The sequence below is a fragment of the Aquila chrysaetos genome, chromosome 3 (assembly GCF_900496995.4).
Source record: "Aquila chrysaetos chrysaetos chromosome 3, bAquChr1.4, whole genome shotgun sequence".
Taxonomy (NCBI): Eukaryota; Metazoa; Chordata; class Aves; order Accipitriformes; family Accipitridae; genus Aquila; species Aquila chrysaetos.
In genome coordinates this window covers 56615457-56635397 of record NC_044006.1, presented here as the reverse complement: position 1 = coordinate 56635397, position 19941 = coordinate 56615457, and the positions used below count along the sequence as shown (strand labels likewise).

The window sequence follows — 19941 nt, the reverse complement described above, 5'->3', positions numbered from 1 at the left end:
TGTAGCTCTCTAGGAGAAACCCTTTCCTCTCCATCACCCCAGAGAATTCCCCACAAGGACACTTCTTGTTCGTCTGGGGAAAACCCTGGTTTCCTTCCCATCCTCTGCACTCCAGCATGATGTTCCAAAGCATCCCCCTCCCTGCCCCTCTGTGCACACTCGCCACTCTCAAGGAAGAAACCATCTCCTCATCTTTCTACATGGCTCTGCCCTGTGAAAGACATCAGGAGACAGGGCAAGGCAGAGAGGCAGCCTGCCTTCTTCCCTGATCCCCAGCTGTGGCCTTTCCAAAGAACACAGAGTACGCAGGCAAACAGGAACAAACATACCCACATCTTACACCCTCCACCCCCTCCCCATCCACACACACGCCCTCTTCCCCGGTCTGAACAGTGCAGCTGGGCTCCTAGGGCAACAGTTCACTTCAGCTGGCTTTTTCTCTTGGCTCTCTCCTATGCAAAGCATGCTCACTCCCCCATTGCTTCCCCATAACCAGGAGTCCTATCTTCCTGCAGGAACCAACCGTCCCTTAGGGCCCCTGCACTCCCAGCAGCATCCGCATTTCCCAGACCTCTGCTTTGCTGAGCCATTGATGACCGGCCCAGCCTTGTCTGGCTCTCCTGGGGATGGTGAGCACTTCTGGCCCAATTCAAACAACTCCTTCATTTCTACTTCGGCCTTTCCCTTTGATGTCCCTTTGTTTGGACACCTCACACTGTATTTTTGTACCATCATCTTACCAACCGCAGTCTATGTTTCTCACTGCACGAGCCCCTGTTCCTCCCATTATTGAATATTATTTCCTCCCCCCTCCAGAACCTCTGTCCCATCATTAGCCTCTTCTGGTGGACCACGGAACAACTGCAAGTCCTACATGTATATTCCCAACTATTGACTGTAAAGGAGAATTATGTCAACTGGTTCTAAAAGCAGGTGAGATTAATTTCACCTAGCTGTCTAGATCAAGAGTCTGGATAAAAAGGCAGTATAATGGTTGCACTGTGTGCATTGTCCCGAAATGAGAGCAAATATTTCCTCAGAGGAACCAGAACCACTAACCATATCCTTAAAATGCTTTAGATATCATTATTTAACAGATAGTGAATTAAAAGTTGTGCCCTGCAGAATGTCATAGAAGGGAGAAAGCTGGATATGTTAGATAAGGACACAACTGAGAAGAGACAAAATGAACCCTAACTGTTCCTGTGTCCGGATACAGTGACATCAGGACAACTTTATGCTTATGGAGCAGTTCAAACCTTTCCTATTGACCCCGGAAAATCTGGCTCTTGCCCATTGGAATCTGGCCTGAAGGCACTAGTTCATCTCACAACTATCTATTCTGTATTTATAGATCTTTCTTACATTTTGTTCCAAATTACTCTTCACTTCCTTTTTCAGTCTCCTACTTTCAGAAATGTAAATGACAAAATTAAACACTTCCAGTTCATAAACTTCTTTTTAGATTCCTGCTTTAGCCAAGGAACTGAAGCTAATATTTTCCTTTCTGTTCCAAGTTACTGGTACCGATATTAGCAAATAGTTTCTCTGTAAATTGGTATTCCTTTGGAAGAAGAGGATGTTCCATTCTTCTTTGTACATCTGTCTGCCGTGGCTGTGTCACCATCTGACATTACGGAAAGTTACAATGGTGAATTCTTCCACAGCTTTTCCTTCCCTAAAGGCAGTTACTACTCCTTACATTGTAATAAGTTCAAGTTGAGAATCAATTACTTTTTTAGCCATGTTATATTTACTAGGGATATAATGAAAATAGTGAGAAAAGACAGGACATTCTCTCTAAAATACCACACTAATACAGAGAGAGAAAGGGCAAGCAACTGAGAAAGTAGCTCTCCACATCTTGTCTCTGTGGAGAGGCATTTTCTAGATGCTATTATGTTGCACGTAAGCCCAAATCCAGAATCTATGTGGAATCTGGACAAATTGACAAATTGTGGTCCCCCAAGGCTCTGTTTACAGCAGCTTAACCCTAAAGGTTCCTAGGCCTGGTAAAAAACTTGCTTTTGGCACTAGATTTCCCCCATATCTGTTTCTGGGTATGTGTCCAAGCACCTCGATGAGCACCTATTTCATACCTCTACATAAGCAGTGTCTTTAAACTAGGTACTAGATCTGTCTCATCTGAGGAGCATTCTTGGAGTAGGTCTATTAGCTAGGATTTGGTATGAAATACAGTGGCAGCCACAGCTTTCCTTCAGAAATCTAGCTGCAGGAGGGGAATTTGGAATCAAAAACCTGAGAGGAAACAAACTTTGAGAAGGAAAAACATCATGCCAGGGTGTACGAAAGAAGTTTGTACTTTTCACTGTGAAAGTTTGTGAATTTTCCTTTTCACTGATAGGGGATCGAGATGGGGGCAAATGCAGATCATAACCAGTATTTCTCAGAACAAGTTTTGGGTTTTTTTTTTTTACTAAGTTGTTATTACTAATAGAATCAAGCTATTATCATAAATAGCAAATAACTATTCACACAACACATTCTCTTCTTCACTTGCAGAGCTCACTCGCAGACAGTCACTCATAGACAGTCATACCTGGTTGGAGCCATATTTGGAAACTAATCCCAGCTGTATACTCAGTTGCAGAGAGCCATACTGGCACTCCAGGGGATTCTTGGGAGATGTCTGCGAAGTCCCTCAGGCTGTCGTACTCTTCATTATCAGATAGCAGCCACTGCTGTCCTGGATGTGGTCCAAGTTAGACAATCCTCCGCTGATGCTTGTGTGCACTAGTTGCCTTGTACAGTCCCAGCAAACTCTTGGTTCAGTTCTCACAGATGCAACAGGACTACTAGTCTATACAGCTTATCAGTCCTTGGAAACTTTCACAAACTAATTTCTCATTAGGCACCTTTCCTGTCTTTGGTCTATTGTTTTCTGGTAACCATTTCTCTAGCCAAGCCTATAGAAACTGTAGAACCAACTCAGACAGAAAGGTCCTTTATGGCAAGTGTTACAATGGTGGATTAATCTTTTTGATCTGCTCAGTGTTGTTAGGGTCTCACCTGAAACACCTTATCCACTGATGCAATGTACTGTCAGAAGGGCCTACGTACCATAGAGCAGGGTCTAGAAGGGAACAGCAGAGATAACAGATCTAGATGTAGCCAGTGAAGTAAAAAGGGAAGAACTAGTGTTGCTATCAGAAAATATGGAGAGGAGACGTGACAAGAGCTATCAAATATATAAGAATCTGTCTCAGAAACTGCTAGAGCGGTACAGCACATAAGTAGTCTTAAATTAGACCACTTTCATTAGATGTTTATTAGGGTAAACTTTCAAATGTCAGAGATAAAGAAGCAATGAGGCACATGTTTCACAGGATGGTAAAGACAAATAGCTACTGCTGTTTAAGAACATGCTAGACTAGGAAAAGTGGATGGTCATTTGTGTATGGAAATTTAAAAAACCCATCCCTCCTTCTCTTATTTTTACTTTTATGATAAATTGTTCTGTTTAAAGAGACACACAAACTTTTACTTAGAACCAGCCTTTTAATACCCATTTAATGAACCAACATAGAATAAAAACTTATTTACATGTATTTCATACACACGCAAATATTTTAATTTAAACACAATTAAAATCTGTCAAAAGATTAAAATATCAAAAAATATCAAATTAAATAAGGACATTCTCTGGACTAAGAGCTTTGAGTCATTTGATTGTTTACATTTGGCATAAAATACACTGGAAAAGTAAAAAAAAAAAAAAACACCTAGATGTGAGCCTACTGTATATTTTTAGGGTTTATGAAACCAGAGAATACACCAGTAGACCAGTATGACATGCAATGCTATCAGCTCCATCATGATGGCAGTCTGGAATGATACTCAAAGAATTAAACCAGACTTGGACAGGGGGGATTTGGTTAGAAATTAGAAAAGGCTTTCGAATGGTAAGTTTCATTAGGCTTTGAAAAAATGGCCTAAAAAGGTATGAAATCTTCACTGGTATTGGAGATTTCAAGAATAAATTTTATGTTATTTTTTCAGGTATGAATTAAGTATAACTCATCCCGCCTATTCCCCCCCTTTTGCAGAATCCTGTGAGATAGCTATTCTATTATTTAAATGATAAACTATTTCTATTCACAATACATTCCAACCTCTTATGATACTTGATCTTTCAATGCTTATGTTACAGAATTATAGCAGAAGAAAAACGATTTACACTTTCCTTTCTATCAGTCATATACAGAGGAGGAAAATGTGTTAATTCAGGTATTAGAGGCAACACGAAGGGTTTCTGTGGGTACCTCAGTAGCAGAAGGAAGCTGTGGACCCACAGCACTGGAGCAGGCTGCCTGGCTGAGGCAGGGAGCTGGTCCTGCTTTGAGCAGGGACCTGTGCCAGGTGAGCTTGGAGGTCCCGTCCAACCTGTGCAATTTGACAGTCTGTGCTGGAGAATGGGGTGGCATTTTCAAGATACCTACAGATCTGGATATACTTTTTGGAGTGTGCTAAGGAGCATATTCTCACAGTTGCCTGGAGTGACCATGGTTCTTCGTGCGCCTAAAGGTGATGCTGGACCCATGCAGAGTCCGGGGTGTTCACTTACACAGCATGTGTATGCTCAACAGTCCTCCCGGGTACTACAGTTTGTGAGCAGATCTCTGGATCTGCCTTCCAAGATTGCTTGTTCCTGCTAGTACAGAAAGCAAGAAGCATCCTGTGCAAAATGAACTAGAATTTCCATAGGAGAAAATGGCTTTGCCTTAAGAATTCTTGTATTCCAGTGCTTTAATTCCTTTCAAAATCAGGCCCAAGATTACCCTGCTTATTAAACTGTTGCCTGCTCATTTTCTTCAATATTGGCTACAAGACAATTTGATTCATGAGTTCCAGGGTCAGCATCACCACGGTATATGGCATTGTCAAAACTGGCTGTAACTGTTTGTCGATCACGTCTTTTTTTATAGAAAAAATAGAATGTAAGGCCAGTTCCTGTTAGCAGAAGGAAGATCAGTATAACAATCATCCCACCTAAACTATTCGCAGACGAAGCAGCAGCTTCATTTTTTGATGCTGTGAAAGACAAAACAGAACAAGTACTACAAATGGCCACAGACTGCTATTGCATACAACAATCATCTCCCTAAGTAAACCGAGTGAACTCTAAAAGTACTGAACAACCATAACAGCAGTTAAAATTGATGCACATTCCGGATGGACAATGCAAAATCAGGCTCAATCTCTTCTATGTTCCTTTTAAAAGGAGCATTATATTGTGCTACAATATACCATTTGTAAAGCAAAAAAAAAAAAAAAAAAAATCAGTAAGACATCCAATTTCAGAGAATAGCTCTCCTTTTAAACAGTTTTAAAATAAAATCATATGTGACAGTTAAATGGGTATTTAAATGAAACTTTTCTGGAGGCAATTTTACTTGTAAATAATAAATGCCTATAAACTTATTGAAATTCCTGTTGAACAGGCTTATAAGAAACCAACTTACCTTTATTGACAGGTGAATCATGGGTTGGCTCAACTTCAATAACTATAAAATTAAAAAATATATAAATTATAGACAGTTTGCAAGCAACCATTCAAAGATTAAATAAATACTGCATATATAATTTTTACTTTGCATTCCTATGAAATTTTAAATAATTATAGAATCATAGAATGGCTTGGGTTGGAAGGGACCTTAAAGATCATCTAGTTCCAACCCCCCTGCCATGGGCAGGGACACCTTCCACTAGACCAGGTTGCTCAAAGCCCCATCCAACCTGGCCTTGAACACTTCCAGGGATGGGACATCCACAACCTCTCTGGGCAACCTGTTCCAGTGTCTCACCCCCCTAGTAGTGAAGAACTTCTTCCTTACATCTAATCTAAATCTGCCCGCTTTCAGTTTAAAACTGTTAGCCCTTGTCCTATCACTACACTCCCTGTTAAAGAGTCCCTTGCTATCTTTCCTGTAGGCCCCCTTTAGGTACTGGAAGGCTGCTATAAGGTCTCCCCGGAGCCTTCTCTTCTGCAGGCTGAACAACCCCAACTCTCTCAGCCTGTCTTCATAGGAGAGATGCTCCAGCCCCTGATCATCTTCATGGCCCTCCTCTGGACCCACTTGAGTAGGTCCATGTCTTTCTTATGCTGGGGGCCCCAGAGCTGAACACAGTACATGGACATGAAAAATATATGAAAACATTTTCCCTGACAATTCAGGCTGTATCCATCAAATATTTTGGTTAAAAATATTTCTAAAAAAAAAAAACTAGCCACACTGTTGTCTCACTATTAATTGCTTTGAACACTTTTTTTGGTAGGGAGACAGATGTTCAAAGTTTTTACACTTCCGCAATGTAAGGCTTCACACTTCACACTGAAGAACTCAATTTTTTACACTTGCAAAAGTGAAAAACACATTTGTACTTAACAGCATTTAAGCTGTATTTTTAGGCAATTTCCTTTCCCTCCTTCCATTGTTTGGGGAGTATGATTCAGTTAATTGCTTGCAGGACTGTCTGGCTGGGCCCTACAAAGCTCATGGATGACTCCATTGCCAACCTGCCAACACGTGGAGATCCTCAAGCTGGAGACCTAATTGGTTCCACATTGCATCTATTATATTTGTGCAAGGGATCTGTTTGCCAACAGCAAATCTGGCCTATTTCATGCTGCCTCCCAGTTGATGTGTGCCAACACAGCTGAATCCATGTGCATACAGTGACTCACACTAGCTGCATGTGTGCAGATTTACATCCTTCATGCTTTATGCAACATTGCTGTGAACACAAGAGGGACTCACACCAGCCTGTGACACATTCAGATTTCACATGGGTTGACATCCAAAAAAACACAGGGCCACAAGGAACCATTAAAAATGAAATGTACTATGCTGTTTGGTTGTCTTGGCATGTCTCCCTATGACTGTGTCAGCAGAGAAATTAAGTGGGCCCTACTCCCCACCCTCACTTGACGCTTTCTGCTTGGTCGTCCAGCAGATCCCAGCACACTTTACTGGTACCGACTGCACTGGCAGCACCTACCTTCTTTCTGCAGGAGCTCAGTGACTTTGCACTGCTGTCCCTCAGCTTAGCTATCAGGATAGTGTCTGCCTTTCTTCTCAGCACTAGTTTAGTCATCTATTCATCATCTACTGCCCCTTGCACTCTAACCATAATGACTATGAAAATTTTCTCCGCACTCTCAACAGGTGATACGTTCTCCCCTACCCCAGGGTACAGCAATGCCAAGAAATCAATGCTTTTAAACTGAGAGGAGGAAACAGTGACTCAGGTTATTCTCCAACATTATTTCTCATTGTCCTTAACAGAAGTTACTCTCAGCTTTAATGCAGATGCACATGCATCAGGATCAATGCATAAAGCGTACCCAGGGCATAAGCAGTTTGGCTTGGTGTATATTAACCACTACTTCTAAAATAACCCAGTGCACAGAAATTCAGAACTTACTTTTTGGGATTTTGCAAATAAAATTCTGGTCAACAGAGCAGTAATAGTTCCTCCAGGTTCCACTTGAGACATCCATGTCAACACAGTGTTCATCAAAAATTACTGTAGGCTCTCCTTTCTCCCAGTTGACAAATTCTACCACACTTCTGTCTGTCCATAGCCATTCCCCTAAAATTAAAGTATTACCTAGTAAGTGAATGAAGTAGGAATCATTTCTAGTCTACTTGGCACAACGACATCAGACATGAAATTTATTAGTTGATTAAATTAGCATCACAGAGGGCTCATTTCTCTTTCTTTTAAGAGCCAGAGGTATTCAGATAGGAGTGTACCAAACATAAATGCTCACAAAGTTAACTCCATTAGCCTTCAGGACCTTGGCTGTCAGTGATGTACGGAAGACATGCCCAGGCTACCCGAGGACTTTTAACTGAAGATTATGCCCAGGCCTTACCTGTGCCTGGGAGCCTTAAGAAAAACAGAGCACCTGTGTAAGCCATGCTCTGCAATTCAAGGATCCAGATTGGTCAGGAGATTTTCTTTATGTGTGTATCCAATATCAGTGAATAGCTGCTTTATTATAGCTAGATTAATCAATTATCTTTGCAGACTAAATAGGCTCTCTTTAATAATAACTCCCTGCTCATGTCCTGCTGTGGCCCATCAAGTAGGAATAATTGCCTTCTCTGCTCGCTCAGGATGTGCTTTTATGGCAGCACATCCTGATATAACTCGCAACTGCCTCAATGCCACCTCCTCAATGTTCTCGCAACACCTCAACTCGCAACAACTGCCTCGCAACACCTCAATGTTCCCCCATCTGCAGGTGAACTTTCTTCTTGCCTCTGCTTGCACTGCATGTAGCAGTGTAGCAGGCCAGATCAGGAACAAATTGCTGCTTTTGTACTGTTACTTTTCAGCTAGAACAGATGAACCTGGCCCACCATGCAACAAGGTGCCTGCCATTGCTGGTGGTGAGGGACAGGGACTTGGGCAGCCATGGCCAAAACCACTCACTGCAGCCCAGTCTAGACTTGCTCTGGAGATAGACTTTCAAAGTCTGCCATGAAAAACAGGCTTAAGAATTAAAACGACATAGAAAGGATCAAATCTGCAGTTAAAAAAAAAAAAAGCTGAAATATTTTTGGATTAAAATAAGAAGAAGTTCTACCAAAATATTTATTAAAAAACCCTGAAATTTAGATTAAGAAATATTGCTAGGCAGCTCATATGAGCTGCTATCCTCTAAGTTGTTTAGAAATAAATTTCAATTTAAGGCTGCCTTGTCTTTTAATTACAAGACAACATTTTTCTTAAAAGACTAACACTGGTTAAATGTCAAGCAATTTGAGTTAAAAAAAGCAACGGGAAACATTTTAATCAACCAGTGCAGTGCTGAGCTCGAACCTTTTACAGACCGAAATATACTCTAATTACAGTAAAGATACAAAAAGCGTAGACCTCTTGGTTGTTTATGTTTTAAGTATTGTAGCAGAAAAGCTATTAAACACTTAACAGTTTATTTCTCTCTGATTATTTAATATTTAGTATATTAGTATTAGTATTTAGTATGTTAGTGTTATTTAGTATTCTCTCTGTTTATTTAGTATTATTTTCATCTCAGTATGCATTGTGAAATAATTACCATCAATATTTTTGAACAATCCTATCCAAAACTTTCTGAAGTCACTTGCAAGTGGAGACAAATAAAGTAAGAGAAAGTTCATTTCAGCTGAATCTTCTATGGAAACCAGAGAAGCACCTAAAAATATCAATTAAATATTACATATAATTTCAGCAAGATTTTCCATTAGAAATTAATTATCTCAGTAAACAATCATGACATGTTTCATGATCAGCTTTTTCATATAGTAGAAATGCTTGATAATAAATTTATATTAGCTGTAGCTTATAATTGATATACATACACGCACACTTCTATGCATTATCTCTTGGTTCTGGATTAAAAAAACAAACACACAAACAACCTGTAAAATATCCTAATAAAAAAAGGCAGTTACCCATCTGGATACACGTCATGGAAGCATCAGGCCAGCTTTCCTCAGAACTGGTGTGAACATAGTAGCAATGACCACGGAAGGGAATCCAAGACCTACCACGCTTCGGTTCAGGACACTTCCCAGGAAGCTGTGGTGGTTCACTAGGAATTAACTCTATTAAGAAGACACACACATTTCAGTGGGGTCTTAAAAGCCAAGGGAAACATGTACTCCTGCACCACACATCAGCCCTCCCAGTCTGACAATGATTCCAGGAAAAGGAATATCCCATAGACTTAACTAATGATAAAAGAGTGAACTAAACATGGTAAGCTAGTAATAAATTATACTGGTTGGAGATGGTTCTCCAATCTGCTAAAGAAGACTTGCACCAGTCTAACTGCAATTGTCTTCGGCAAGGCAATTTTTTACTTTAAACTTGTGAAACAGAATGAGGAATGAGTTGGTATATATACAGGATCTTGACACCACCACCACAAGCCAGTGGCTTGTGCCCAGCCAGTCTGTAGCAAGGTCAATCAGAGAAGCTGTCTGTACCTACCCTTGTACACACATCCTAAACTATGTAAAAGTAAAATTAGTAGCCTATTGCATCGCCTGATTAAAGCCAAAGCAGAGCCTAAATGAATATAAAATTTGCTGTGAAGTATGATACAGAGATCATAAATTTCATATCTAATTTAAAATATGTTTGAAAATTGGGTGCAATATTTGAGCTCTAAAGTATCTCAGCAGAAGCTTCCCAGGATCTTATAACAAATATAAATTAATCAATTCAGCTGCTACACTGACAGAAGTTTCTTATCTCACATTATTACAAAAGATACTTTTAAATGTAAAAATATATCATTAATATATTTATAGTTTGGCTAAAGTTGATCAATTCTGCAGTTCTTGACAAACAAGGATGCAGAAAAGAACTATTGCATGTGGCATGAAATATTGCAGTTGTCTTTATGATGTGCATGTGTTGACTGGCCTGTGACATGAAATGTCTGGAAATCACTCAAGGCAGACTGGATCTGGGATTTTTTTCTTAACAAAAGCAATAGCTTATCACAAGGCATACACCATCGATCACAATCTTTGCATATGTGGAAAAGCTAAATTAAAATAAAGCCATTGATTTAAATTCCAGCCTCCCAAATCTCATTTCTCCCATTCACAACTTACCATCAGATTGTTTACAGAGAGAAAAAAATGTTTCGTTGCAAGATGCTGTTTTCCAGAAACCATCCAAATCTAAATAGACACAGGCTGTGTTCTTATTTGGTTCTCCACTGGCCCAGTTATGATACCTGCTCCTCCTTCTATCTGACCATACGTAATGGCCACGAGTCTAAAAGCAAATGACAATAAAGATCGTCACATACAAGAATTAAACTGAAAGAACATTAAGATTGCACTTGAAGGTATGTAAAATTAGGAAAAATCAGAATCATGGTTTCTCACACAAAATTAATTTGTCCTCTGTCATGAATACATAACAGCCTGGTCCAGACTTCCACGCTCCACAACAGTTAGGGCAGTGGTCCTACAGATGTTTATTTGGTACGTAACCTGCATTATTCAATTCACATCATCTATCTCATGCACTAAATGGGCAAAGGGCCTTGCAGTAACAAATGTGAATATATAGTTGAAGACTTTATCAAAGGAACCCACATATACACACAGATCAAATAAAGATTGCAGATAAACTATTGTTAGCATTCCTCTAACACGGGCTTCTCTATATATTCAGAAAGCAAATAGAAAAAGCAGATGTTCCACTGGAGACACGAATACTGATGACGTTTTTCATGGAGCACACACCACAGACTTCTGCCACCCATGCTAACAGGGCTTGTGATAAGTTTCTAGTTCTTGCAAGGACCAGCTACTAGAGAAGAGCTAAGCATGTATTTTTTCAGTGGATTTCACTGCTATTTGCAGAGGATGACCAACATTAGTCACATTCGTGGCTCCTGTCAACCCGTCCTGCACCTCCTAGCCCCTTCTTCCTGTGACCTTTGGAGGCAGGCTCCCATCCAGTTTTTTGTTCCTTTCCTGTCCTTTTTCCTTTTAAGTCCTTGACCATATTTCATCCCAGCTTCCCATCTAATCCTGGTTTCCCAGTGCCTGCTCTCACTGAAGTGCAGCTCCAGCTCCTCTCACCTCAGCACCTGTGCCCTCTCTCAGTCCTGTGTCCCACCAAGCTCCAACTCTACCTCTCTCCTCTTGACTTCCTCACAACTCCTGTTCCACAGATACCCAGCTACATCATCCAGCTACATGGGTTTTTTACATATCTCTAATAGATGCTTCCCCTTTCAGACCTTTACACACTTTGCTGACTGACTTTGTTGGCAGTTTTTCACAAGGCACTGGCTTCAGCTCCAAAAACCAGCCTAAAGTGTCCCCGTTGCCAGAGGCCTGCTCCCGCCTCTGTGCTGCACCTTGGCATTTCCCCTGTTGTCCAACACAAGCTCTTGTAGTGCTAGGCTGTGAATTAAAACAAAACTTAAAATAACCTCACAAATAAAGAACTATTTTTAATCCCAGTTGTTTCCATGGTGTGCTTCAGAAAGAGCAATGCTCCCCCACATGAGCGTGTGGTAGATGGTGGTATAGGAAGTGGAAACTCCATAGCCATTTCTACCGCTGAAGCCACTGTCTACTGCAGCTACATCCTTGGTGGCCTTTGAAATGTGGACTATGGCAGTTCTCACTTACATTATGGCCAAACATTTAGACATGTAAAACCCCTGAAGCCAGGTACCTCAGCAAAGTTTTGATGCCTGCCACATATTCACAGATCTGACCAATAACACTCACGTGGAAGCAAACAGCGCCCACAGCAGTGGACCCCGTCAACCTCCGAGCAAGAAATATGGCTGATCTATGCCGATCTAGGGTAGCGGCATGATTGTCACAAGCATTTGATGGACTCACCGTGTTGCTGTTAAGACCAATCCATACAGGCTCCCCATGCTTTAACATTTGTAACCACAGGTAAGATTCAGCATAAGGATCCAAAACGCTGGCAAGCTCTGCAAACTGGTCTCTGCAGTTCTTCTCTGCTTCTTCCCAGACCATTTTGTAGTTGATGACTGCATAGCGGTCATTACCATAATTGTTAAAGCCGAACATCGGAACTATGGGTTGGGAGTTTTGCAGTTTGGGGTCTGTAACGAACAAACAAACAAAAAGAAGTCAAATGCATTATATTGGCTAGACATATAACACTGAGAGAAGATCTAGTGTACTGGAGTAGTCAAGTAATTAAGAGAGGCTGGAATAACAAATTAAGATGTGTCCCAACTATCACTGCAGTGATGAAAGTCATGTTTTCATGTTCTGTGACAAAATTTTCTAATTCTTGTCAGAATGACCTTTTAGCATAAATATCTGTATTGCCTCCAGGAACATGCCTTGCAAGCTCTAGACCTTTCCAAAGCACACTGTAACAATGTAGGGCATTAAAGGGAACAACTTCTCCACTTTTTCCATGACATATTGGCATTTGTTGTATTTCTAACGAGGAACAGGGTACGGTAAGCATGCCATGAGCAAGCAGAGGGATACAACTGCTGTTGATGAAACTGTCTGAGTAAGACTGTAAAGGAAATCAAGTAGGGCAGATTTTCAAAATAAAGAGGTTGCACTGCTTTTAAGTATAACAGTAGAATTTCAGTTTTGAAGAATTTACCCATATAAAGACAAAGCACTGTTCTCTCCCTCTCCCACCTGATTGCCAAAAATAGTAAAATATGTAATGATCCATAGATTTTATTTTTTTTTTTTTTACTGGTCTGGTCCTTAAAATAGGAAGGGTTAAGAGTTTTTCTCCAAAAAATAAAATGTGTGCTCATTTTGTTAAAATGGTCCGTAGTGCATGTGATACTGTCAGATTAATTTCAGTTAAAATAGGGAAAGTCACTTTTAACACCAGTTTGACACAACCACAATAAATCAGCTGTACTAGAAAGTGGTGAAAGAAAACTCACCAGAATTTTTCTGGCATATGTAGCTTTTGCTTGTTTTACATTCTTGATCTTTCCATTTCCCTGCCTGTTCAATAGGGTTCTTCATCATAAAGACACAGTCATCCTACAGGCGAAATGAGATTAACAAGAAAAATGTGTATAGATAGAAACATTCCTGCTCCTGTTGGATATACAGACTCACCTATCACACGCAGGCACACACAGATGAATAATATGAAGGTCGTATATATGAACTCATACAAGCAATGTCAGGAGCAGTAATATGACAATAAGCATTTACAATTCAGCCCTAGGAAAGTTTGTACTTGGATGATGGACGGAGTTGTAAAGCACAGCACAGAGGCAGGAAGAAGCATCTGGGACTAGCTGTATGTACATAATCTCTGTGCACGCACATATGTGAGTGTGTGTGTGTGCAGGTAGAGATGCGTGTGCTAGGTCTGGCCGACAGGACATTTCAGCTCTGTTGCTGTTTTCCTGGAGGTTATAGGGAAACTCTCCTCAGCACTGAAGCTTGCCTGGAGAGCTGAAATCCTCCTCCTGCCCTGATCCGGCACTAGGATCCAAAGCTGTCACCACAGTGCAGTAACATAGAGGTAGAGATCAGAAACAACCTTTTCGGGGGGGCACTTCCCAAACCCTTTCCACTGCAGTGTGGGCTCTTTATCTTCTGCCTTTTCCTCCCACAGCATGACAAGACACTGCTTGACTTTCTGCAGCAGGAGGGAGCAGGTCTCCCCACCTCATATCGGCCTGACCTCATGCTACCTTCAAACCCCTCAGGGACAGTAGCCCAGGTCTTGGCTGCAAGTGAAGGAAGGTGTATGTGGAGCATCTTGTGCAGGGAAATGGGCATAGCATCTACAGAAAGCATATGCATGTGTGAGATGTGGAAGTCCTGGAGATCCCAAAACCCAGCTCTAGCCTCGATGGCAGCAGAGGTTGGACCTCACATAGCTTTTTCCCATTTTAGCTGGACTTAAAGCAATTCTGTTATCAAAAAGACAGAAACTTGGTAAAGCTTGCACAGGACTAGTGAAGTAGTACTCTCAAGTACAGTATTCTACATTAGCCATTTTACTATTATTGAATAACACTCAGGTTTGTCTTGCAATTAAACAGAAAATGGCATAGCAGTGCTGAAAGGTTCAAAGCGTGCAGAAGAGATCTTTCAAAAGGAAGATTTGATAGAAGGTATAGAGGGAGAAGATAAAAATGAGAAAGGAAGATCCAGAGTCTCCTTCTTTTGAGTATTTTGTTCAACGCATTTATCTTAATAAGCTCAGTGCCAAGATATGCAAATATACAGTTATCTAAGTATTTTCCTCAAGTCTAAATAACATTCACTGTATCCCAAAATTATAGTTACTGCTATGCTATGGTTTATTTGAGTCTCCTGGTCAGTCATTGTAAAGTGAGCGAAATGCTCATGTGCCTAAGTTTTGCATAATGTTTCCAAATGTCTGCCTGGATTAATAACAAAAAATTCATGACAAAATACAGAAGTTGAAAAAAATGTGTGAAGGTAGATCTCCCACATATTTACTCCACTTTCAAAAGCAACAAGATCACTAAAAATCTTCATAAAGCAAACTTTACAGAAAATACAGCTGTAGCTATATACAATCACCTACCAAAGTTATAATGTTTGAGTGATAACCAGAAATTAATGTTTACCTTACTATAATAACTTCGGGAACCTTTTGCCCAATTTGTATAATAAACTGGGCTTCCATCTGTCCATAAGTATGTGTGCTCCTGATTTATGTCATTCAGTCCAATCCAAGCATCAGTTGCAGCATTTTTTAAGAGGGACATGAGGAAAGCTGAAGGAAAAAAAAAAAATTGTACAAGGAGGGAAACTGAATGTACCTTTCCCCAACAGTGCAGACTCTAGAGTGCCTGTAACCAGGATGATGAGTTTTGTTTTTCTCTTTTTAATAAGATGATAAAAAATCATCTGATAAAAAAATAAAAAGAATAGATAGTCATCTGATGTTAAAAGTCCGAAAAAGTATTTACAAACTCAAAGAAAGATGGGCAAATTTTGATACATAAAATTGTTTTCAACATTTTTTAAGGAATTTATGTGTACCCTCTTCTGTGTTGTTGATCATCTGAGGAAGCAGGGAGGAAAATGTTTTAATTGTATTACAGAAATTAACATGAGTACTCTACACCTTGGCACATAGAAAATGAGTCTGCGGACTGTGCACTCCATTTTCTTCTTTGGTAACTTCTTTGTTAACAAGACTTACTAACTTGGTTTCTAAACAGGCATAACACAAATAAAACTACTTATTAACCAAGTATATATATCCTGAGACCTCAGCTTTTTGGAAGGCCAGATGCTGTTTCCCTTAGCTCTTGCCTAGACTGACTTTCCACTAAAAGACTGTCCTTTGACTGTCCTCGCTCTGCTATAGAAAAAGCATAAACCACAAGCACTGATGGTGTGAGCTAGGCGATGGTCTGTGTGCAGCCCTCAGGACGACTACATTTCCTGAACAAACATGAGGCCTCACTAAAAAACTTGCAACATGCTGAACAGCAAGACCAGCAGGCTGAGGTCCAGCAGAGGAAGGGGAACAGAGTGAAGTTGGGACTCCAGCACTGGAGCCTTCTGCTGCCTGAGGCTGCATCCTCCACTGACACCCACAGCATTTGGCTCAGCAGCTAGGTGCGCGGTGATTTGGTTTGGATGTTACTCCCTTTGTGTGCTATTTTTACATGTACACTTAAAAAAATCAAAATATGGACATTTTATTATATGACAAGCCCCTAATACAAAATCTTAATATTTGAACAGTATGAATTCCATTGTACATCCCATATTAGACCCAGAGCTACGATTTTAGAAGTTAATCAAGACACTAAAACCTCTGCATTTTTCAAAAGGTGCGATTTCTCATTCGACATAACTTGATTTTAATATGGCATAAATAATAGCATATATTGCAGAAGTTATAACATGTGTTTTAATCTGTTTATCAGGAATTACTTGATGTCTCATCCAGCATCAAAACATTAGTACTTTATACCTTGTGTTTCCTTTTTTGATATAGTAGCCAGGTTTCCTCCAAAATTAATACAATTGTTCCGTGCAGCATGCCATGTCAATGTATCATTTTCATTAAAGCCAAATTCTTTGAAACACTGCAAAAGAGAAGTGTGCCAAATTGGTAACTGGGTGACATTTTAATTTCCAATTAAAACACCTCTGTTTGTACCAAACAAGATAAACTGGGTATTTTAAGCAAAAAAGGAGATTAACTGATTTAATAACCCTTTCTAGCTTACCCTTAGTTCTTTATGAAAGAGAAGACCTATACTAGAAAACTCGCATAAACCCCAATATTTTAGCATGCACTTAGAAGGAATATGTCAGTCTAATGATTTCAGTAGAAATCATGTTAAAGCTTTGGAGCACACTTCTGAGGTGTGACTTTGTGGGAGGAATGCCTAAGAAGACCTCAGAAAACAAACAAGGATAAGACATGTTATTGAAGCTAAATGTCTCAGCTTCTGTTTCCCTGTTTGTCATACCAGGTTTGATTATCACAGGATAATCACAGAAAGAGAATGATTCCGATACTACAAAGAAACCCAGGTATTGACCATTTCTTGTAATATGATCTATGAGATTTAACCAAGATGTCATTAGACAGCTTGCCAGAGTCAAGCAACATAAATGTGTTGATTAAAGGATGCAACTGAAAAGTTAATCAGGCAATTTGGGGAAAAAATTGAGCAAAAGGGAGGTAGCTCCATGACAGTCAGAAGTGGTGTCTAAGCACTCAGAGAGGAGTCAAGGATGGAACCTCTGGAAACTCCTTTTCCAGGAGGTGAGGAAGAGGCAGACATTTTAGCTTGAGAGAGAACTACGAAATGGAACAAACTCTGAGTTTGTGACTCTTTTTCCCAGGGCTGAGAAAGGGAAGGAAAAAGGAGGCAGTAGCCAGTGCGTATCAAACAAAGGAGCTCTATCAAACCGAGGTCATATTTTGGCTTAGCCAAAGGAAAGAGAGACAGAGCTAGACAAGGCAATGTAATCAAGGATTATCTTCATTGCTAGCTGTATTCTTAACAGTGTACACTCTTGTTTTATAGCTTTTATAGCTTCATTGATGACAATCTATGGGTTTTAAATACATACACTCTCTCATCCTGAAATTTCGTCTTTTGAGAGGGTGAAGAGTGATCTTCCATAATAAAGTGTGGTGAAGCTTATAACTGAATTACTTAACAACCTTAACAGGTATTTGATTATATAAAAAAAACTGATAAATTTGCTCAAGGGAAGGTGCCTTAGTGGCTTGAGAGCTGGTGCATAGCAGGCAAGGGACGAATAATTGTCCAGGCAACATGTGACAGCCAGATAAGCCTAGCACAGTAAACAAGAATATATAACATCTCCACACAAGGAAAGTTGCTCAGCCATCTTTTGCAACACTAAACATTAGCAAAAATATAAGACGAAACTTTCTTCTGATATGTCTCATGACCTCTCACATAACAGCTGTGATCGCAATAGAGGCTGTAATTGCTATTTCAGGAATCGTATTTTTAGAGTCTTTAAATATACACAATCAGAACATACGTTGTGATAACTGAAAACCCTGCTACAGCTGAAAAACTGAACCAAAAATGGTTGTTATTCTGCTCTTCTTAAAATACAATATACTGACACTTCATACTGCACCTTGTTATCAAAGAGGAACCAGTCTTCTGGACACCCGCCCTTTGGTGGTGGTGAAGTGGGAGCAATTGTTGGACGAACAGTATTGTTAAGCCTTTCACAGATGAATAACTCAACACTGCCACAGTTGAGATCATTCCATGTACCTGAAAGCAAATTAGAATAAAAGAAAAACTAAATGCAACTGAGACTAGGATAAAAAGTCTCCTTTCCTAAAGCAAATCCATTGCAGGAAGTAGAACTGATAACCATATTTGTATTTATCTCCCCAGAAATAATGAGTATTTTTTATGTATGTTCCTTGGAAATATTCAGGTTTCCAGCAAAATTCAAAATACAAATATTTTGTCTGAGAACAGAAATATTTCAATATTAAAAACCCATAACATTGCCAAAGGGGAGTTTTAGTTCAAATGTTTAATTCACCTCTCTCCGATCTTTAAGATCTCTAGGATCACTCTGTCTATATAAGGTACTTGGGCCTTGTTACCTTACTACGTAAGTCTTATAGTCTTCTGGGTATATTTCTCTCTATAGGAGTGTGATGTAAGAAGGTAACATTAACATCACCATCCCTATTTTACAGATCAGGAATGAATAAGAAAATGGCATTCATTTCATTAGCTGTAGACAGTTACAAGGTAGCTATCTACAGCAAAGCTAATAATAGTGTTTAATGGAGATATTGTCAGTATAATTCAATGAAGTTAAGGACATAATTCATTTTATCTTAAAGAAGATCTCCAAAACAGGACATAGTATTTACTCCCCAAAGTTGTCCACTTCCTTCCATTGACCTCTAACAGACCCTGCGAAGATCACCTCAGCTTTAGATTTTGAGACAAAAAATGTTTACAGTAGAAGAGATTAACTGCTCCAAATGAGACTAAATGCTTGGCTAGGGTAAGCACAGTTATTTCCAACTCGCTGTATTAAAGGATATTTGTATTTATTTTAATTAAAATAGTGTATAACATTGTGTAGTAATAATCAAAGCCATGCCCAAGCCCTAGATTTTTAGGAACTGCACAAGCAATAACGGACAGCTGATGTCTTTGGGAGGTAGTCATAAAATGGGCAGAGATTAGAGGAAAAACAATACTGACTCTATAGATGGTCTGATACTTAACTGATCTGTTCACGTTGAAATTTTCTGACAAAGCTAGGAATCAAATTGCAGATGTAATCCAATGTGTTAGCTACACAGATCTGAACTTTTTTAAAGTTCATAAATGGAAGAAGACAACATGATTTATTTTCCTATGCTTTTTAAACAGTCTATCAAACATCAGCCTGCTCAGTATTATAACTTACCTACCCTTGCACATGCAGCCCTCCCAAGCCTATGCCACACCATGCAGACTGAATGTTGTCACAGCACCCACCTGTTTGGGTATACATGACCACACAGTTTTCATCGTTATTTGCAAAATTGGGTTCGTTTGGAGCCCAGGCAACATAGTTCACTGGAGTTCCATCCATCCATCTGAAAGAAGTCATTTGGGGGCATAATAATTCGCATTTGAATTAGTTAATATTTCTTTGAAAAGGACATATTAGAGTTTCCTATATCCTAGCTGACAAACACATGTTCTTTGGTAAAAGAGAAACAAGAGCTTCCACTCAGTATTAGTAAAAAATATCATTATGTCAACTGCCTACTCTGCTGACCTGAACCACATCTGAACTAATCATCTCAACTGGTGGTCCCAGCTTTTCTTGGTCTCTGAGCATTGATGGCCTACAGGAAACAGACCAGTGTAACACTGGACCTGGCTTTCCCTGG

At 39.8% G+C, this 19941-nt stretch overlaps 1 protein-coding gene across 1 annotated transcript in view; it reads right to left on the bottom strand.

The window, feature by feature from the left end:
• Window positions 1–3286: 3286 nt before the first annotated feature.
• LOC115338893 (macrophage mannose receptor 1-like) overlaps window positions 3287–19941 on the bottom strand; it is a 33491-nt gene continuing 16836 nt past the window's right edge. The window contains exons 19-30 of the mRNA XM_030007934.2: window positions 19541–19641; window positions 18159–18301; window positions 16498–16612; window positions 15134–15282; window positions 13457–13559; window positions 12402–12634; window positions 10641–10806; window positions 9468–9620; window positions 9092–9208; window positions 7447–7614; window positions 5484–5525; window positions 3287–5052 (exon numbers count right to left, since the gene is read on the bottom strand). Of these exons, the coding sequence (XP_029863794.1) occupies window positions 4808–5052; window positions 5484–5525; window positions 7447–7614; window positions 9092–9208; window positions 9468–9620; window positions 10641–10806; window positions 12402–12634; window positions 13457–13559; window positions 15134–15282; window positions 16498–16612; window positions 18159–18301; window positions 19541–19641 (1735 nt within the window). The 3' untranslated portion in view covers window positions 3287–4807. The remainder of the gene's footprint in view (window positions 5053–5483; window positions 5526–7446; window positions 7615–9091; window positions 9209–9467; window positions 9621–10640; window positions 10807–12401; window positions 12635–13456; window positions 13560–15133; window positions 15283–16497; window positions 16613–18158; window positions 18302–19540; window positions 19642–19941) is intronic.